The following is a 17701-nucleotide window of genomic DNA, read 5'->3' on the forward strand; positions in this document are numbered from 1 at the left end:
GATTCAATCAAAATGTGTCATTAAATGTGACTAACAATTAATAGCAAGAATCTTTCAGTTCAACAATCACTAAAACCAACTTGACAAACTGAGTTTGTGAAGACAAAGTATAATGCTCTCATTTTCTTGTAAGTCCCATTTAAAGACGGGTGTTGGTTGAATACAGGCCTGATTGCCAGGGGCTCATATGAATGAACTCTTACTTGGAGCAGCCAGTACAGAGTCCTGAGTGCCTTTGAGACTTTACACACCTGTAGAAACAGCTGAGCCTTCCAGCCCTATAAAGTGAAAGGCTATTATTCCCATTTCCCATTTGTGTAAAAGAGCCGCAACTCTTTAACTGATTGGCCTTAACCCAGAGAAACTGGAGTTTGTACTTCTGGGTGCTGGCGTTCAGAACCTGACGAGACTTAGAGCAATTTCTCTCGAATTTCACAAGGCCTTGGTCAGAGGCAATCAGGGCCACACAGTGGCACTGTCAGGAGGCAGTTACACAGCCCACGCAGCACTGAAAGGTTACTCATCAAAAGAGAGGAAAGTAGGGAAATTCTGATTGTGTGTGTGGGGGCGTAAGATGACACCCTACGATGCTCCAGGACAACTCTGATATTAATGTCGGGCAATAAGAGAAAATCTCTCCACCAGAGGCATCGATGCAGTTACAGTCCAACAGTCCAGCATACAGGCACACAGACTGCACGCCTGCATTTCCCCCATCACAAACTTGCACACACGTGTGATACAGGAGCAGCACGGTGGTGCAGTGGATAGCACTGTCACCTCACAGCAAGAAAGTCCCAGGTTCCAATTCCCTTCTGTGTGGAGTTTCCGTGTGGGTTTCCTCTGGGTTCCTCCCACAGTCCAAAGACACCCAAGTTAGGTCAGGTTAAACAGCCTATAGGTGTGAAAGATGTTACATAGCATTACATTTATTTGTGCATATGCTTTTTATCCAAAGCAAGGTACAAAAAGTGCATACCGACGGTCATTGGAACAACTAGAAAACACAGGTCCGACAAGGTATAATACTCATTATGCAACAGTTGTTCATAGTCATGGACAAGTTAAGTCCAGTTCACACAGTAAGCATAGGCTAGGTCAGAAAGTTACAGTAAGTCAAACTAGGAGGCATGACAACAAACTACAACATCAAGATAACAATACAAGTGCAATGTAAGTGCTGGATGGAGGTACAAGTGTAAGACTAAAGCACTACATGGTGTGTGTGCCCTATGATGGATTGGCAAACTGTCCAGGGTGTATTCCTGTCTTTTCCCAATGCATGTGAGGATAGGCTCCACCACCCCCAAGACCCTGACCAGGAATAAGCAGGTTTGATAATGGATGGATGGAACGTGCGATATACGCACATCAGTTTAATTTTTCACGGACACATAGCACTGAACAAACATATAGTCTTCTGGAAGAGGTAATGAAACAGATACTCATGTGCATACAGTAGCTCACTGACACAGACACACCAAACCGAAAGTAAAGGCATTCTGTACATTTTTTTTTTTTACTGTGCTACTATAATTAAATGACAAGATAAACCACATTGCACAAACCACATTTTTGAAAACAGTACATCATGCACTCACTTCACTGAAGCAAATTTTTTCTGTTCATTTTTTCGAATTATTCACTTTCTAGCTATATGTAGCTGCATGTATATAACAGAAGACAATTATTTTCCTATATTAGGCTAACATTATTATTGTTGTTGTTGTTGTTGTTGCTTTCAACAACCAATAACAACAAACCGGTAAATGTATTTTAAAAGAATCTCGAAAATTTCCGCTCACACTTTTTGAGGATAGGGTGTGTCAACAACTGGGTGACGTCATCGCATCACTACATTCGGACAGCTCATTCAGAAAGAGAAGCCCACGCTGACACGCACAGTCTCGCCGCTCGATGTAGTCGAGCAACCTAAGAAAAGAAAGTATTTAGACATGAACTGCTCTGCCACGAGGAACCTATGCACTCCGACAGAAGCATCTTCTGAACAGGGAAACATTTTCACCGATATTTTCACAGTACACTCCACAAGCAAAAGCGTGGTGGGCGGGATTTTTTGCCACTGTAGCTTACTTGAAGGAGGAGTTGGGACGGTGAATGAAGATTGTGTACAAAATGTGCTTCTTAATTTCAGAACTTTGATCCATATTTGCCTGAGAAGATCAATTCATTTTTGCCGAAATCATCAGGAATCAAAAGTGAGACCACTGAATGAGTGCATTGAACTAAGCTTCTGGACTTATGGAAAACGCAAGTTTCTTAGCTATATGTTGCTACTTCTGAATGCCATAAAAAAGAAGTTTAAAGGTAACCGCATGTATAAAATAAAATAATTTTTTGACCTGTGGAAAAAAAAAAATATGCCTGTGCTTTTTGACACAAACAATGACACTTGCCATCACAGGAAATTTATCGAACCCTCGAGCCCGACAATCAGCGCACTGATGTTTTCAGCTGGAGTAATCGGAAATGTAATCGCTTTGATCCTGTTGGAAATCCGTCGAAGAAAGGATCTTAGTCGGCAGCGCTCGTCTCTCTTCCACGTGCTGGTGACCGCGCTGGTTGTTACGGACCTTATGGGAACTTGTCTCATTAGCCCGGTAGTTATGGCATCTTATGCGACAAACATGACAATAATAACTATGGGTAAGAACAGTTCCGTGTGCGAGTATTTTGGTGTTAGTATGACTTTTTTTAGTTTGGCAACTTTGTCCATACTTTTCGCCATGGCATTGGAGCGATGCTTTTCCATAGGATGCCCGTACTTTTACGGGCGGCATATCACCAAACGTGTAGGATATGTCTCCATTCCCTTCATTTACCTGCTTTGCGTAGTCTTCTGTCTTTTGCCGTTCCTTGGTTTCGGGGATTACGTACAATACTGCCCGGGAACGTGGTGTTTCATTGACATGAACCCACACAAGCTCGAGGACAAAGTGTACGCCAACGCTTATGCCACTTTGATGCTTGCGATCGTCACCTCCGTCGTGATTTGTAACGCGTTCGTGATCTACCACCTGGTCCAAATGTACCGGAGGCGCAAAATGAACCGAGGATCTACCAGGGGGAGAAAGGACCGAAGGCATTACTCCATGGCTGAAGAGGTCGAGCACCTTATTCTGCTGGTCTTCATGACAGTGGCGTTCGTGATTTGCTCCCTTCCACTAATGGTAAGTAAATATTTTCTATTTTTGCCATTGCAATGTTTATTTATTTATTCATTAATTTATCCGTTTGCTGGTGCATTGCATATGGTTAACATTGGTCCTTTGCAAACAATGAAAACATAACCATAATTTACAATGTTAATTCATTTACCTGCTTCAATTTATTTGAAATAATAATGCCTAGCACACCAAATATACTGAGTTATACAAAACTCCTAGTAGCCTAAGCTATATTTTAAATGTCTATTAATAATTTTAAAGGTTTCGGAGAAGAAAAACTGTTACAGAAATCATCAGCATTTACTTGATACCCAAATAAAATTGGGTATTTCTAACGAAACTGCAGCAGACAGCATTTTTTTGTAAACGATTGAGTTGGTTTATGCCTAATATAATTCAAAACCAATTTGTTGTATTCAATATAGATTCGGGCCTACTGTATAGCCTATGTAATCTTGTACTCTAGAAACTATGTTCACCTAAAGAATGGAACCAGAATTGAACTGTTATGCCTGAGTAAAATAAATGTCAAATTATAAGGCCTACTGTTTTAAAATGGTAATATAGTATAAAAATATCAACTTGAATAGACTATACATCCTTTTCTCATTTTCATATATGAGGACTACAAAAAATATTCGTGTAATCTAACAAATCATAATTCTGTAATTCTAACCTCGGACGAGGAAGAACAGTGGTGATTCAGTCGCGGTTGACGATGCATCTAGATGCTCAATTTACACCGTAAAATGATTTTTGTTCTAGGCTATTTCATGTGTAATAGGCTGATACTACTACAGTTTCTAATGCATTCAGCACTGTTATTTTATGATACAAGGACACCTTTTCAAGGTCTGTGAATTGCTTCGGCGCGTGAACTGACTACCTGATTTAAACGGGAGCGGTTTTGTCTTCGTTCTCTGGGGAAAATAGGCTACTCATCACTCTAAAACAGACTGAGCTGAAATACCGTTATTAGTACAACTGCGTCAAATAATTTCAATTTGACGTCGTAACATCAGATTAGTTCAATTGATGTGACGATTCATCTTCAAAGAGTGCATTGCTGTTTTTTTCCCTCGTTTGACATGATTTTACTAGGGAGTTGATATTCCAATCAGACTTGACTTTGAAGCCGCTGAAGACCACCCAGGACTTTGGAACAAACAAACAAAAAACAAACGAAAGAAAAACGAGGCAGAGAAAGAAAATAACTTTCAGAAGTAAAAACAGATTCTAAATTTGGAGTTCACTGCGGGGTAATGGAGTGATGTGTATACATTTTTGCGTTAAATACGATTTCAGAGGGAACAGCAAGGCAGAAAAACATAGAACGCCTTTTTACACCGCACCGTAGGCTACTTCAAAACATTCATTTGTGAATACATATGCATATTGTGCATTCTTACAAGAATAGTCATACACGCTGACAATAACAGGAGGATGTGGTGTGTAATATGTAATATGATGTAGAGCAGTGATTGTCGAAGTAGATTGTGTAAGCATGCGGAGCCGGCTGCCGGCATAAACAGTCTATCTATGCAGTCGTTTACAGCCGCATCCATCACTGGGCCACACAAGTCTTCCAGCCATTCATTTTCTAAACCGCTTATCCCTTGTCACCCTTGTCAGGGTCGGGGGGGGGGGGGGGGGTCCTCCACACAAGGTCCTCAGTTGGGATTCAAACTCGGCACCTTCTTGCTGTGAGGCAACAGTGTAGCACCGTGCCATGCCCATACAATATAAGTTTTTTGGAGCAATTTTGGGCCACAACAACATTTTTGTTTAGGGCAGCCAAAACCCGAGGGCCAGCTGTATGAGCATGCATAAATCCTCCTTCACGTTGTAAGTCACCATCTAACACGTTCAGTCACGTCCAAGGGCATCAATGTAGCAGCTGTAATGGCAACTGGAAAAAGTCCAAACTGCTAGGACCATCAAATTTCTAAAACGAATTTCGTAATGGAAATTGCATTGTAAATCATCAGTGACTGAATTATGCTGAGGACCTGGTCATTAGGACATACTATCATGTAAGCCTGGTTGGGGAATGGTGGAAATCCGTCTGGTACGGGATGGCACCCACGCTCTACCCCCTGCCATAGCCTGCTGTATACAGTATATGCTCTTCCAGTAAAGTACATCTCTGTGACACCCAGAAAGGCAACATGAAATCCTACACTTCTGACTTTTCACCTTTGCCTTCGGTCTCAAAATAGGAAAAAAAAGGTCATGCTACTTATGGAAATATATTACTATTATTACGGCCAGAATAGAGGGAATAGTAAACATTTTCAATATGACAGCTCAAAAATGAGTAGGTCTTCACGACCATGACAATTATGGGAAACATAGAGCAAATGCTGTCATGTTCTGGAGTTACCCAAAGAGGAAGGAAGCAGAGAGCACAATGAAACTGGCAAAGTGGTGCCCACTAAGTCTGTGCCCGTCTCATTGTGTCTCAGGCGAGGACCATGAATGCAACTATAGAGAAGAGCAGTGGTAGTGTAATATGAGGAGAAAAACACCTCTACTGCCCATGAGAGAGATTCTGTAATATATACTGACCAAATCATAAAAGATCCAGTGTCAACATTTTGCAAGGTGAAGGTAACATTTCCACAAACAGACTGCCTGCATCAGTGAAATGGTGGAACACAGCTGACAGCAGCCTTATAAATCTCACTCTAAAATGTCAGCGCAGATGTACAAGTTAAACAGAGATATTTACGATCAGAGCCAGTACTGGAAAATAAGTTTAATTGCAGACCCTTAACTCATGCTTGCAAACCCAAAAAGGAATATATATTTTGAAATCAAGTGTACTGTATCCCGGTTTCAACCTGTATGTAAAAAAAAAAAAAAAAAAATTGTGGTCAGTTTTATCAGAATATCCACAAATGTATATTAATTTGTAGATTCGTTGCTGCAAATGAACAGCCAGTTCATACCCTTACTGGAAATATTTAAGGTTATTATTGTGTAATTACATTTGAGCTGAGCGCTCCTGTTTTTAATTAAAGGTTGAAATAAGAGCGCAAATGCTTTTTGTTTAAAAATGATGCTTACACTGTACACCGGAGAAAGGGCTTGTAAATGATGAAGTCTGATGGACGGGAAGAACGAGCGGAATGAATGTGGCCAGTGTGAGGCCAGCGAGACGCTCATACTGCACGAGTCGTCTTCATTATGCGAAATGCTCAGTTGTTTGATGCACTTACTCCATCAAATGCCCCTGGGGAAAAACGCATGGACACAAGTCACAGAACGTTATTGAACGATGTCAGTTGTGCGCACATTGCTTTCTAAAGAAACTATCAGAATGAATTCAGATATAATAAAAAAAGGACACTCAAAACAATACTAAATATAGATGTCACAATAATATCGGGGTCATATCAGTATTGGCGATAAGAGCATAAAGCAAACTTGTCGGTACTGGCTAATAAGCTGTGAATACAGCTGATATGATTGGCTGATATGTTGATGGAAGGTGCTACACCACAGTAGCGAAGACCTTGATGTGTCACTGGGGCTGTAAACTATGTGAAAATTAAGTAATTTTTTTACCAGCCAAAGTCACAAGTAAAGGTATACAGAGACCCAGTAGCTCTCTAGACTCATGCTCTCCACTTAAATGATAAAGCAAGTTGAAATTTAGTTATGCAAATAAAATTTGTTACGTTTCCCAGTCATAAATTGACATCTGTGCTCATCTACTCATCTTCAATGAATGTGGAATCTTGATTGCAGTTTTGCATTTGTGGTATACTGTAAAAGAGGAAAGTGTTGGCATCGGTATCTGTATTGACTAAGATGGTTATTGATATTTACCACATAATTCCGTGTTCGTGTGAGTATACCCAGCAGGCTTTGCAGGGAAGTAGAAAACTGGCATATGGTGCAGGTGCATGTCTCATGTATACGACACCACTGTGGTGGTATTAGGTCACCTGTGGGATGAATATCACAGGGTCTATTTGAAGTTTTCCACAAGCCACACTGGTCCCCTGATGAAACCTTATCTTGCCTGTTCCTTCAACAAGCACCTTCTCTTTCTTTTAGCTTCTCCAGATGATGATGATTATATAAATAATTAAAAGGGCACTCAGTACGATTAAATATTCAGTGTGTGTGTGACATTATTATCTGTTATTCAGAACAAATATTCATCTAGTGATACTCAGAATACATTTCAGGCCACCCTTGGAATTACAAGCCCATCTCCTTCACTATTATGTTACTTCTACTGCCCCAAAAAGAGGAACAAACCAGCCTTGATACTGAAAGGCGGCAGCCATGTCAGGGTCTGTTTGTGGTGTGGCGCCTGTGGGTTAAATTCCGCTCAAAATGCATGTTTAAAAACCTGCGGCCGTTTGTATACAGCAGCACTCATGCTGCAGTGTCCACAGCCAGTGTAGAAGAGCGCAGGCAAACATGCACTCCCCTCTGAAGAACATGATGTCGCCAGCGGCATCTTTCCACTTCGCAGCCACACAAGCCAAGCTCACACAGATATGAGCTGGAGGAAGACATTTCACGCCCCAACCACTAGTGCCCGATCGACCAGCGTCGACTCTAGTGATGAGATGCCACCCAAGGGAACCCTCTCTGGCCCTGGGCACAGCTAACTTCAATTATCAGTCACCCTGCGTCAACAGTTGGCACTGGCAAGGTCAGGATTTGATCCCAGACCATAGAAACCACCCATGCACCAGAACAGTGCCTTAACAGAATGAGCTACCCAGCAACCCAATTCCATTCAAAATTTAACGGGATGTCAGAACACTTAAATGACCTGTACCAGTGATTTGAAACTGCAAACAGATATTGTCACTGTGGTACTTTAGGCAGTGCCTCCATAAAGCAGAGAGGTACAGAGAGGAAGAACCTGATGCTAGGACGTTCCCCCCAGCTCGCATGTACAGTATCAGTTTCCATTGATCTGGGAATCACGTTCTGCTACAAGTAAGGGAAAGCTACACATACCAGCCAATCAGGGACAAGTATGTTTATCATCCATTGGCTCTAATTGGACAAAAGCATCGAGGGGAAACAGTGTTGTGGTTTCATCAGAACTTGCCAACTTATAGGAAAGCAAAATCCTGCCACTTTCCACAATGGTGATTGGTGATTGAAAGCAATGGAGTTCTAGAACACTGACTTAACATTTTGGAAAAAACATTCCAAAAAGCCTACTCTTCAACGAGTTAAAGGAATCTCAAAAGCAAGCTTTATGCAGGCCCAATAGAAATATCAATTGCATATGCTGCATCGATTATTCTAGTATTATAATTTTTTCCATCTTTTGGAGCTTGCCCACTTTTAAATCCAACTTTTTTATGTGCTTGGCGTGCTAACTACATGTAACAGATGGCAGGGGTGTTTGAGGTTCCAGAGAACCCCCGACAGAGGTACATGGTGTTCCATTTAGGAGAAGAATTGTGTTTCATTATCTACCCACAGGTAATGACCTGAAGGTGGAGGAGGATTATTTATGCCCTGGTAATGGCTCACAGGTTGCAGGAGGGGTGGTTTATGTTGTTGTATAGTCCCCGATGTGGAGCCTTTGAGAGTCAGGCGTTGAACCACACGTCCGTTTGTTGACGAGAAAGACAATCGTTTTAGCACTTTGTGTTTTTCTGCGGCTAATTCTTTACTCTTGCCTACAGTGGCATTTTAATACCCCTTCTGCAGCTGCAGTTTGTCCAGAACAATTCAGGCTGAGTCATTTTCTCAAGGGAACAGTGGCTCTGTCCCAGTCAGAGTCAGTCAAAACACTATAGCCCCTGTCTGAACCACAATGCCATGAGCTTTTCAGTAGGCAGCGCGGGCACTCGAGCTTAATATATAGGCACTGCAGTTTAATATATAGGTGCTGTAGGTCAATGTAAAGGCACTGTTGTTTAATGTCTAGGCACTGTAGGTTAATGTGTAGGCATGGTTGGTTAATATGTAGGCACAGTAGGTTAATATGTAGGCACTGACTGAAGTTTAATATACAAGCATTGTAGGCACTGCAGTTTAATATACTTTTAGCTTGTGACCTAAGAGTTCCAGTCTCAGCATTGTCCAATTGGACATTGAAATAGTCTTGCTGTTTCTGGATATCAGCCAGAGACAGTTTGGTGCACTTTCACTTCAAAATCTGTTAGTCATCTTGGGAAATACAGAAAAGCAGACTATATGTATATAAACTAGGGGTGCATGTCCTAGCAGAATGTGTGTCTGCGTGTGAAAATCAGTGTTTTCTCTCATGACCACAAAAAAGATTTCAATTTTTTGTGACAAAATGTTAGCATTAATTTACTGTCGGTTTTATTCAAATGCTTAAATGTTTATACATACCCATATACTGTACAGCATAGTTCTCTCAGTATAATAAAAAAGAATACGTTTTCAGCTGAACTGACTATATACTTACTTTTCTGGAAACATTTTGAATTAAAACACTTTGCATATACCCCAGTTATTTTCTTTAATGGTTTGTAATCACTATGTTTACAAGCGTCCTTGTTTTGACAGCGGTGCCAGTGACTGACATTGCGCTTTCATTTCTGCACAGATTCGCGTGTACATCAACTCCACGGGGAAAAGGGTCGAGAGCCACAACACCGACCTCATCGCCCTGCGCTTCCTGTCAATCAACTCCATCATCAACCCCTGGGTCTTCATCATCCTCAGCCCGTCTGTCCTGCGCTTCCTCTGGGGGGCGCTGTGCAAAAATTCGGCCCTGCCCTACAGGGGGGTCGTGTTCGGCTCCACCCTGGGGAAGGAGGTGAACACCCTGAACGATCTCTGCCACCACAAGGCCTCCACAGAGATCACAAAGCTTCAGGGCTCGGGAGAGATGGTGTAGGTCTGGCCCAGTCACGCTACCAACTGAAAACAGGCCCCACTAAGAGGTCTCTTAGGACACAGAGCATCAGCAAGAGTCTGCCCCGTGGTTTAGGTCTGGGTCAGGCTCCGTCGTGCTACTGCAGTGAGAATCAGCAGGAATAAAACCAGTGGTTTCCTACATGTTTTTCGCTAAGTATAGACCGGCAGGGAAATGTGATTTGCTTACTTAACAAAATGGCTAGCCCATTTAGGACTGCCCAAGGCACTGTTTGACTTCGACACACACCACGGGGAATAAGCCGTCAGGGAGAAGGCAGATGTTCCACCAGGGCCCATAGACGTGTTTTGATGGTAACAGTAGTGAGATCATTTTCTAGTCATAACATTTCATAAATGGGAAAATCCATGTGGGGATTCACGTTTTTTTTTTTTTTTTTAGCGTAGATTTTACTTGAAACTGTTACAGATGGGAGGAATACATGAGTTGTTTTATGGGCACTAGTCTATTGCAGGCAGGAAGCAGGAGGGCTCTATGGACTCACTGTGTTGGGACAAGCCTTTCCATGTAGATGGGTAGAATGGAATTAAACGGATAGCACTCCTCTCTACAGCCTACACAGACACACCTCTGTGTTCTCTCTCTGTATTTGAAACGCTTGCCTTGGGGCTTCTGCGGCTTTAGCCGTGTGCACCGTCGTGCCTGCCAGGTTCTCTTTTTTTATCGCTACCGGAGTTTCCCCGGTACCGAGAATGCAGTGGTGAGGGAGTTTTCTCCCGGTTCACTGACCAAGAAGTGGGCGTCTCGTAGGATGACTTCGCGGTGATGGTGCAGATCTAGCCTGCACTTGCCCGCGATTTCCAGCAGCGACGAACATTCTCGTTGGATTTAGATTCAAAACACTTGTCATATACGTCCAAGTACCTCTGACTTGTCTTCAGAATTGAAATGATAATGCATAACATACGACTGTGGATTAAACTGAATTTTAAAAATCTGCCGAGTGACAGATTTTTTTTCTGTTGATTTATTAAAAACGGAGTGCACTGAAAATATGTGACGTTACGAAACTGTTCTGGCAAACTTTCGTTTGTTGATGTTTTGTACGCTGTGCTTTTTTGTATGGAGTGCCATGTTAAATTATTTTATGATGTAACTACGTAACGTCTAGTAACCTTGCTCTGTAATTCAACCTGAATCAGGAATGAATAGGCTAATATTAATGAGGAACAAATATATTGATTATATGTAATATTAAGGTAATATACTCTGTGAGATTAACCGTTATGATCTTTATTAACTGTTATGATCGTAATTATGTACTGTATTTCTCAACTATTTATTTGCACTGATCTATGAAAAAATGTAAAACGTGTGTGTATGTGTGTGTGTGCATTATCCATGTTATCGCATATGGCAAACCACCTCATGACTTCCAAATTAGCCTACTCTTCGTCGATGTCAATGCAGGTTCCATTTCGCACTGCAATGCAGAATTGATTACTGAAAAACATTGTATTCATGCTCTGGATGTTGCCTTAAGCGTAATCCGTTTTCAAGTAAGCATGTCGTCGTTGCCTGGCTTCAACTTAAACATTAACGTAAATCTTTAGGAGGAACCTCATTGGTGAGGACAGAAAATGGCGGTTAAGGGAGAGTTACGGTGGGAACTCAGGACTGCAGACAGAGCGCCACAATTAGCGTCTGTTATGATAAGGCCTCGTACACAAGGAGGAACCTTATTTAAACGTGCTCACTGGGGAATTTGGGAGTGACACACTCAGTTCAATGTAGCCTCCCTTGTCCGAGATGGCATGTTGTTAACAGCAACTGATAAAGCCTTCCGGCTGTTGCTGAAATGAAATGCCAAGTTCAGACATACAGTCTATGATTTCCCAACTTGCATATCTATATTAGTCTTAAAAATAAAATATCAACAGTAGGCTATAAAGTTGAAAGTCAGTCAAAGTCATTGTTCAGGCATGGCTCAGATATGTCCTCAACATTAATTTGAATAAAAACGCCATACACTCAGATGTCCTTGAACAAGGCATGTTTAAACATTGTGCATTCTCTCACCGAAGACTATAAGTTACACAACACAGCCCACAAAAATGTCTGATCAAAAGCCAGTACATTTTGCGAGAAATTTATTTAAGCTTGGCGTTTCCAAAAGTCTCGCCAGGTTTACTATACATGCCAGGAGAAAGTAAACTAGGAAAGCTTGGTACCGTATATCTTGTCAATTTACGTGAGAAATGCCAAACCCGTTCTCTTTATTCTCACCCCATCATTCTGATTTCACAATCCATCATCCAAAAGCTGCCAAAGCTGGATTTATTTCAAAGCTTGGCCTCACCTGAACAGAAGACACTAACGTGCAAGGATTTGATTTTGTAGAGTGATGGAGCTGGACAGGATTCAACTGCAAAAATCAGGGGGAGGAGCGTTATTTCATAACTTAATCTCATTGGCAGGGGCAGCAGTGCATCATAGTGAGACTCGACTGATTGGTTGTCAAATTTTCGAAGATCCATAATTTCCTAATGGCACATTTTTGTCGTAATGTGTTCCACGATTTATACGCTTATTGTTGCTTGACATATGTGTGTATGCTGTACTACATGAGAATGTGAAGCCCAGGTCTGAATTTCATTCAGAAATCTATATCATAATACAAGAGGTTTGAAAATAGTGCTATGGTAGTATACATGCCTGTTTTATCGTGTTTATTTTTTTATGAATAGTTTACCAATGAATGATTGATGTCAAAATGTTCAATGTAGCTTTTGTATGGAGCTGTAGCCTTAATACCACTTTAAAATGGATGGTTATGAAATATATATGATAAATACTTGTCCGTCTGTCTTGCTATTTCTCCCTTTGTAGTTATTTTTCACGACAATAATTAGACTTCAGAAAAGCAGAAGGCTATCTGTGTGCAGTGGGAATGCTCTGTTCCTTCACAGTAATTGAATTTGGAAGAGTTTATCAGCGTTGGCTAACGGGATTAGCGTACAGTCGGAGGGGCAATTCGCACTGTTGGCGGAAGTGCTTGTCTGTAACTGTTTATTGCATTGACCCACCCCATCTTCTTTAGGGCTTTTATGGGCAGGGCCAGGAAACAGCTGTTCTGTATATGGGGAGATATCAGGGGCACAAGGGCAGGGCAGGCGCATTCACAGGGAACAAACGCACACACACACACACACAGTACAAACATGCGCATGCACATGCACACACACACAGAGCACACACACAAATTACAAACATACAAACGCGTACGTGCGAGCACACAGACACACACACACACACACACACTCACACTCACACACTCACACACTCACACACTCACACACTCACACACTCACACACACACACCAGAAGCCATAGATAAGCTACTGGGTGGTGTTTTTAGGAGCATGATGACACAGGGTTTGGCCCTTCACTGATCTCATTAGCATATAAAAGCACAGTCCTCTTCCTCTACATATGTCAGGCTTTTCCGCCTCACAACAGACTTTCTCAAATTACGAAATAATCCCACCACTGCTACACAGAACATTTTGGACAATTCCTGTGGTACGCTTCTGCTTTCTCACATGATTCAGGGATGATTTCCCTTGATTATTCAGAAGAGCTTGGAAGAACTGAAACCTGCGGTGAGAGTCTGCTGCATCTGTAGACTCCACAACGTGACTCAAACATTTTACTGCCCAAAAAAATCAATACTGTAAAAATGTATTCTCTGTGAGTGAAACAATTCAATCCTGCTCAACTCAAGTCAGCGATTTCATTTGAATCGAGAAATCTGATCCAAGGGCTATTTTAAATCAACTTAGAAGGCTCACAAATAACAACTGTTGAGATTTGGTTCTCTTGTCACAAAGCAAAAAAGAAAAGAAAAAAAAAAAAAACAATCTCAAATGTCAAGGAATGGGTAACGTCTACACTAAATTCGATTTTGTAAATGTGATGCCCCATGAAAGATCTCACACTGGGCCCCACCACCCCTTAAAATCCTATGTTCTAATATTTTTTTGAGGGCCCCTATCAGTCAGGGCCCTTGCAATCATCCACCCCCCCCCCCCCCCGCCCACCTCCCCCCGCCCCTTATATTGCCCCTACAGGCATTACCATATTGCCATAACAACAAGCATCTACAACAGGCCAGCTTCAGGACGGCATTAAACTGACACTTCTGCCTCGAAACTGATTACAGAGATCACAGCGATCTTTCGACGTTTATACCGCCATTCGACAAGTGCTTGACTGCACATAAATATCGACTAAATATAAATCAGATTCAGAAAATGCATTCAGTGTTTGTAGGAGTGTGTACATGCATGATGGTGCTCAACATATAGTGCATATAGATCTTCAATGTTCGCTCTTGACTCTTTTTCTGACATTATGCCAAAATGTGATTTGATCAATACAGATTAGAAACAGTGTTTATCTGGCACGCTCCCCAGGAGAGAGCAGAGTTCTTACCATTTTTCACATCTGCTACCAAGCTGTTTGTCAAGTCTTTTAGCCTGGGAAAAGCAGAAATACAATCAGAATAATTGGGATAGGATTAAAAAAATATTTTTGAACCAAAAAGAATCAACAAAGGAAACCTATCAGGTTTCAAATTATTCCCAATTTTCCTTCCCTTCAAACTCACCTCCTTTGAAGGTCTTGATTTAGTTTAAAATGTTATTGCTTTGAAAATCAATGTCAAGCTATATCATGCTAGTTGTGTCAAATAATTTTGCCTTCTCTAAAGTCACCATTGGTCCAACTTCAAGGCACGTAGCCTGCGCATATGAGCTGTACGGAAGTTGAAATGTTAAACACAGCATTAAAATAGCAACCACAACAAAAAAAAAGACACACAAAGGACATAAAGGGAACTAATTCAGAGCTTTTCATTGTGTACATTCATGCTCTTCTTGTTTGTGAAGATCTTCAGCTGTCCTGCAGGCACTGTGAAACTGTACCGACACTGTGAATGCTCCTGGTTATAATAAATATGGAGAAAGCACAGTAAGGTTTATCAAAGTTGTTATTAATAACAGGCATAAAAACGATCAAGATGCAGTACAAAAAACACTGCTTTACAATAACAGAATGTGGTTCAATCAAAAATGGGCTTGACAAACTTGACTAAAAACCTTTTCTCTTTTTACTTTCACACAGGGGGAGTTCCCACTTTAAAATAGACATTTTTAGTCATTCAGAAACGTCTGAAATTACAACACTGGCCCTCAGGAGAGAACAGCAAAGCTGCCGTTGTTGCTGGGAACTCTCTGTGCCGTGACAACGACACTGGCCCCCAGAATGCTTTTGATTTTCAGGAACTGGCTCACGCTGAGAAAACATCTCTCTCCTCTCGGGGACCAGCAGAATGAGCGCATCGTCTCCAGTTAACCGCCGGTGGCTGCATGCTAAACAGGCACGGTTTCCCCAATTACCAGGGCCCAGATGATGAGACAGACGGAGTTAACCAAATTACATTGGTTTTGGTTCCGCTGACGTCACTTCTGTAACACCGACTAAAGAGAACAGCGTCGCATTAATATTTTCGCTGAGGTTTTCCCGTGCGATTCTATTTTTCTTAGTAACTGTAGCGCTCGGACGTAAACACGCAAACACATACGCAAATGCGCCGTGACATGGTTCAGCGTGTGAATCATACAGCATTTCCTTCCGTCGCGTATCTTTGGTCGTTCTGACACATACCCCTCGGGGAGTGCCGGGGCCTCAGCGTGATTTAGAGTTCTTCGCATACGCGCTGTTTACACAGCTCAGCCTCTTCACCTGCCGTAGGCGGGGCGATGAGATTGCTCACAATCGGCACATATTAGGGCTGTTGCCAGAGGATTTATTCATTTGTTCTGTAAAGAAGAAGTGTGAGCTGGCATTGATTTATGGACCCGGGTGTTTGCAGAACTATATGACTGAGGAACATCCCCGCCCCACCCCCCCACCCCCCCTTGGCTGAAACCAGTGTAGTTTGGGGGCTGGGCACAGCGGCACTGAGGGCAGGAAGAGTAATAAGAACAGCAGTATGATGATGTTTGCATTACTTTGCTTTACAATCACACACAAAACTACAGGTAATGTAGTTATTATTATTATTATTATTATAATTGCATATAATTATTAATTAGGCTGACCAAAAAAATGAGCCGTCAGCCTCATTATGTTAAACTCAATACTGAGAGAAGGCAGTACACGGTATAATACGTTTAGAGCGCTGCAAGCTGCAAGGAATATGGGAAATGGAAATGCTAGAGATGAGTCTGAAATCACCTCTGACCCCCTCTCCCCCGGAGGACGAGATAAGTCCATCCTCGGGAGTCTAAGCAGAAGTCCAGCTCTGTGGTGCTGGCTTTTCTCAAATGCACGGGCTCGGTTCCACACACAAACAACATTCCAAAACACTTATTTTCAGATTAACCAAGGGCCTTCCACTTCCTTTTGGTAAGTTTGCCAAGAGTTAGACCTAAGCCAGGTCTTAGTGTTAACAAGTACAAGAGGGAAAAAAAAGTATTGGTAAAGTTATACAAGCTGACATGCTGAGGACATAATGAGAGCCATAAGGCTCTCACAGGCAGACAGATGTCTGGTTATAATATCGACCCTGTTTTATGACAACGGCAACAACAAAAACAAAAAAACCTGACCTTTTATCGTGGATGGTGTTGGGAAATGACCACGGTTGACAGCTGGCCGGTCTCTCCGGGCATCACAGCCAGCGACCGGAGGCCAGGCCAGTCTGCAGGCTGTCTACTGGCTCGTTTGGGCATAGGGGGGGGTACACAGCACATTTCCATGCGCAGACTGGGTTCGGTATCACTTAAGGCCAGGGATCTTAAGTCTGAGACAGCTGAAGGGTCTGCTAGATAAGGCAATGATCTGGTAATCTGTCCATCTCACACTCCAGACTGTGGCTACTTCATATCCTGGACTTTATCTTCTTCTTCTGCTTGGAAGACACGACAAAAGACACTCTACTGTCAAGTGGAAGCTGCTGTGCTGCGCTATCCCATCATCCCTCTCTGCCATAACCCTCACTCGGAGGAGGTCACTCTCCCCCCAGTTTCTGACCCGCGTTTATTTTTCCACAATTTATGACGTTTTCCTGCCAGGAAAGCCTCTTGCCTGATTCCCATGGAGAAGGCCGCAGGTTTTCGGCATTTCCTTTCGTATTGTTAACCGTGCGTTTAAGTGCGGCCTGTCACCAGGCAGTCGCAGCATTGTTCTAGTCGCCGTGTGACTGGAGCCCCCTTCACTGGAGGTTCCATTACATTACATTTATTTAGCAGACGTCGCTTTTATCCAAAGCGACGTACAAACGTGCATGTCAAGGTCATTGGAAGAACTACAACACACAGGTTCGATTAGGTACAATACTCATTTTGTACTGTTATTCATAGCCAGGTTCCCTGCAATGTGTTCTGTTAATAGGGCATGCTGTAAAACCCATAGCTGTAATAGGCGGGGGAGGGGTGGGGGCAATCGCTGTTTAGGAATGTGGCATAAAATAATCTTGTCACGCTAATGGGTCTTGCTGCCAAGAGGTGATGGGGTTTATCACTTGTGGCACATAATGCTCCCCATATGTCAAATCCGCAGGAACAAGCTCATTAAGGAGGTGGTCAGACTGATGGCTTATGGCCTGCGC

The 17701-nt window shown here is 42.3% G+C and overlaps 1 protein-coding gene across 1 annotated transcript; it reads left to right on the forward strand.

Moving 5' to 3' along the window:
• The first annotated feature begins 1883 nt into the window (after positions 1 to 1883).
• Positions 1884 to 12896, forward strand: LOC135247614 (prostaglandin E2 receptor EP2 subtype-like). Its single transcript, XM_064321276.1, has 2 exons — positions 1884 to 3191; positions 9754 to 12896. Exons 1-2 carry the CDS (start codon positions 2382 to 2384, stop codon positions 10045 to 10047), a joined length of 1104 nt encoding a protein of 367 aa, XP_064177346.1. The 5' UTR covers positions 1884 to 2381; the 3' UTR covers positions 10048 to 12896.
• The last annotated feature ends 4805 nt before the right edge of the window (positions 12897 to 17701 follow it).

This window comes from Anguilla rostrata, chromosome 1, assembly GCF_018555375.3.
Source record: "Anguilla rostrata isolate EN2019 chromosome 1, ASM1855537v3, whole genome shotgun sequence".
Classification (NCBI taxonomy): Eukaryota; Metazoa; Chordata; class Actinopteri; order Anguilliformes; family Anguillidae; genus Anguilla; species Anguilla rostrata.

Excerpts from the sequence above, each read along its gene's own strand:
- LOC135247614 (XM_064321276.1), top strand. The coding sequence starts at position 2,382 with ATGCCTGTGCTTTTTGACACAAACAATGACACTTGCCATCACAGGAAA. Across the intron at positions 3,192-9,753 it reads TTTGCTCCCTTCCACTAATG|ATTCGCGTGTACATCAACTC; the intron begins GTAAGTAAATAT and ends ATTTCTGCACAG.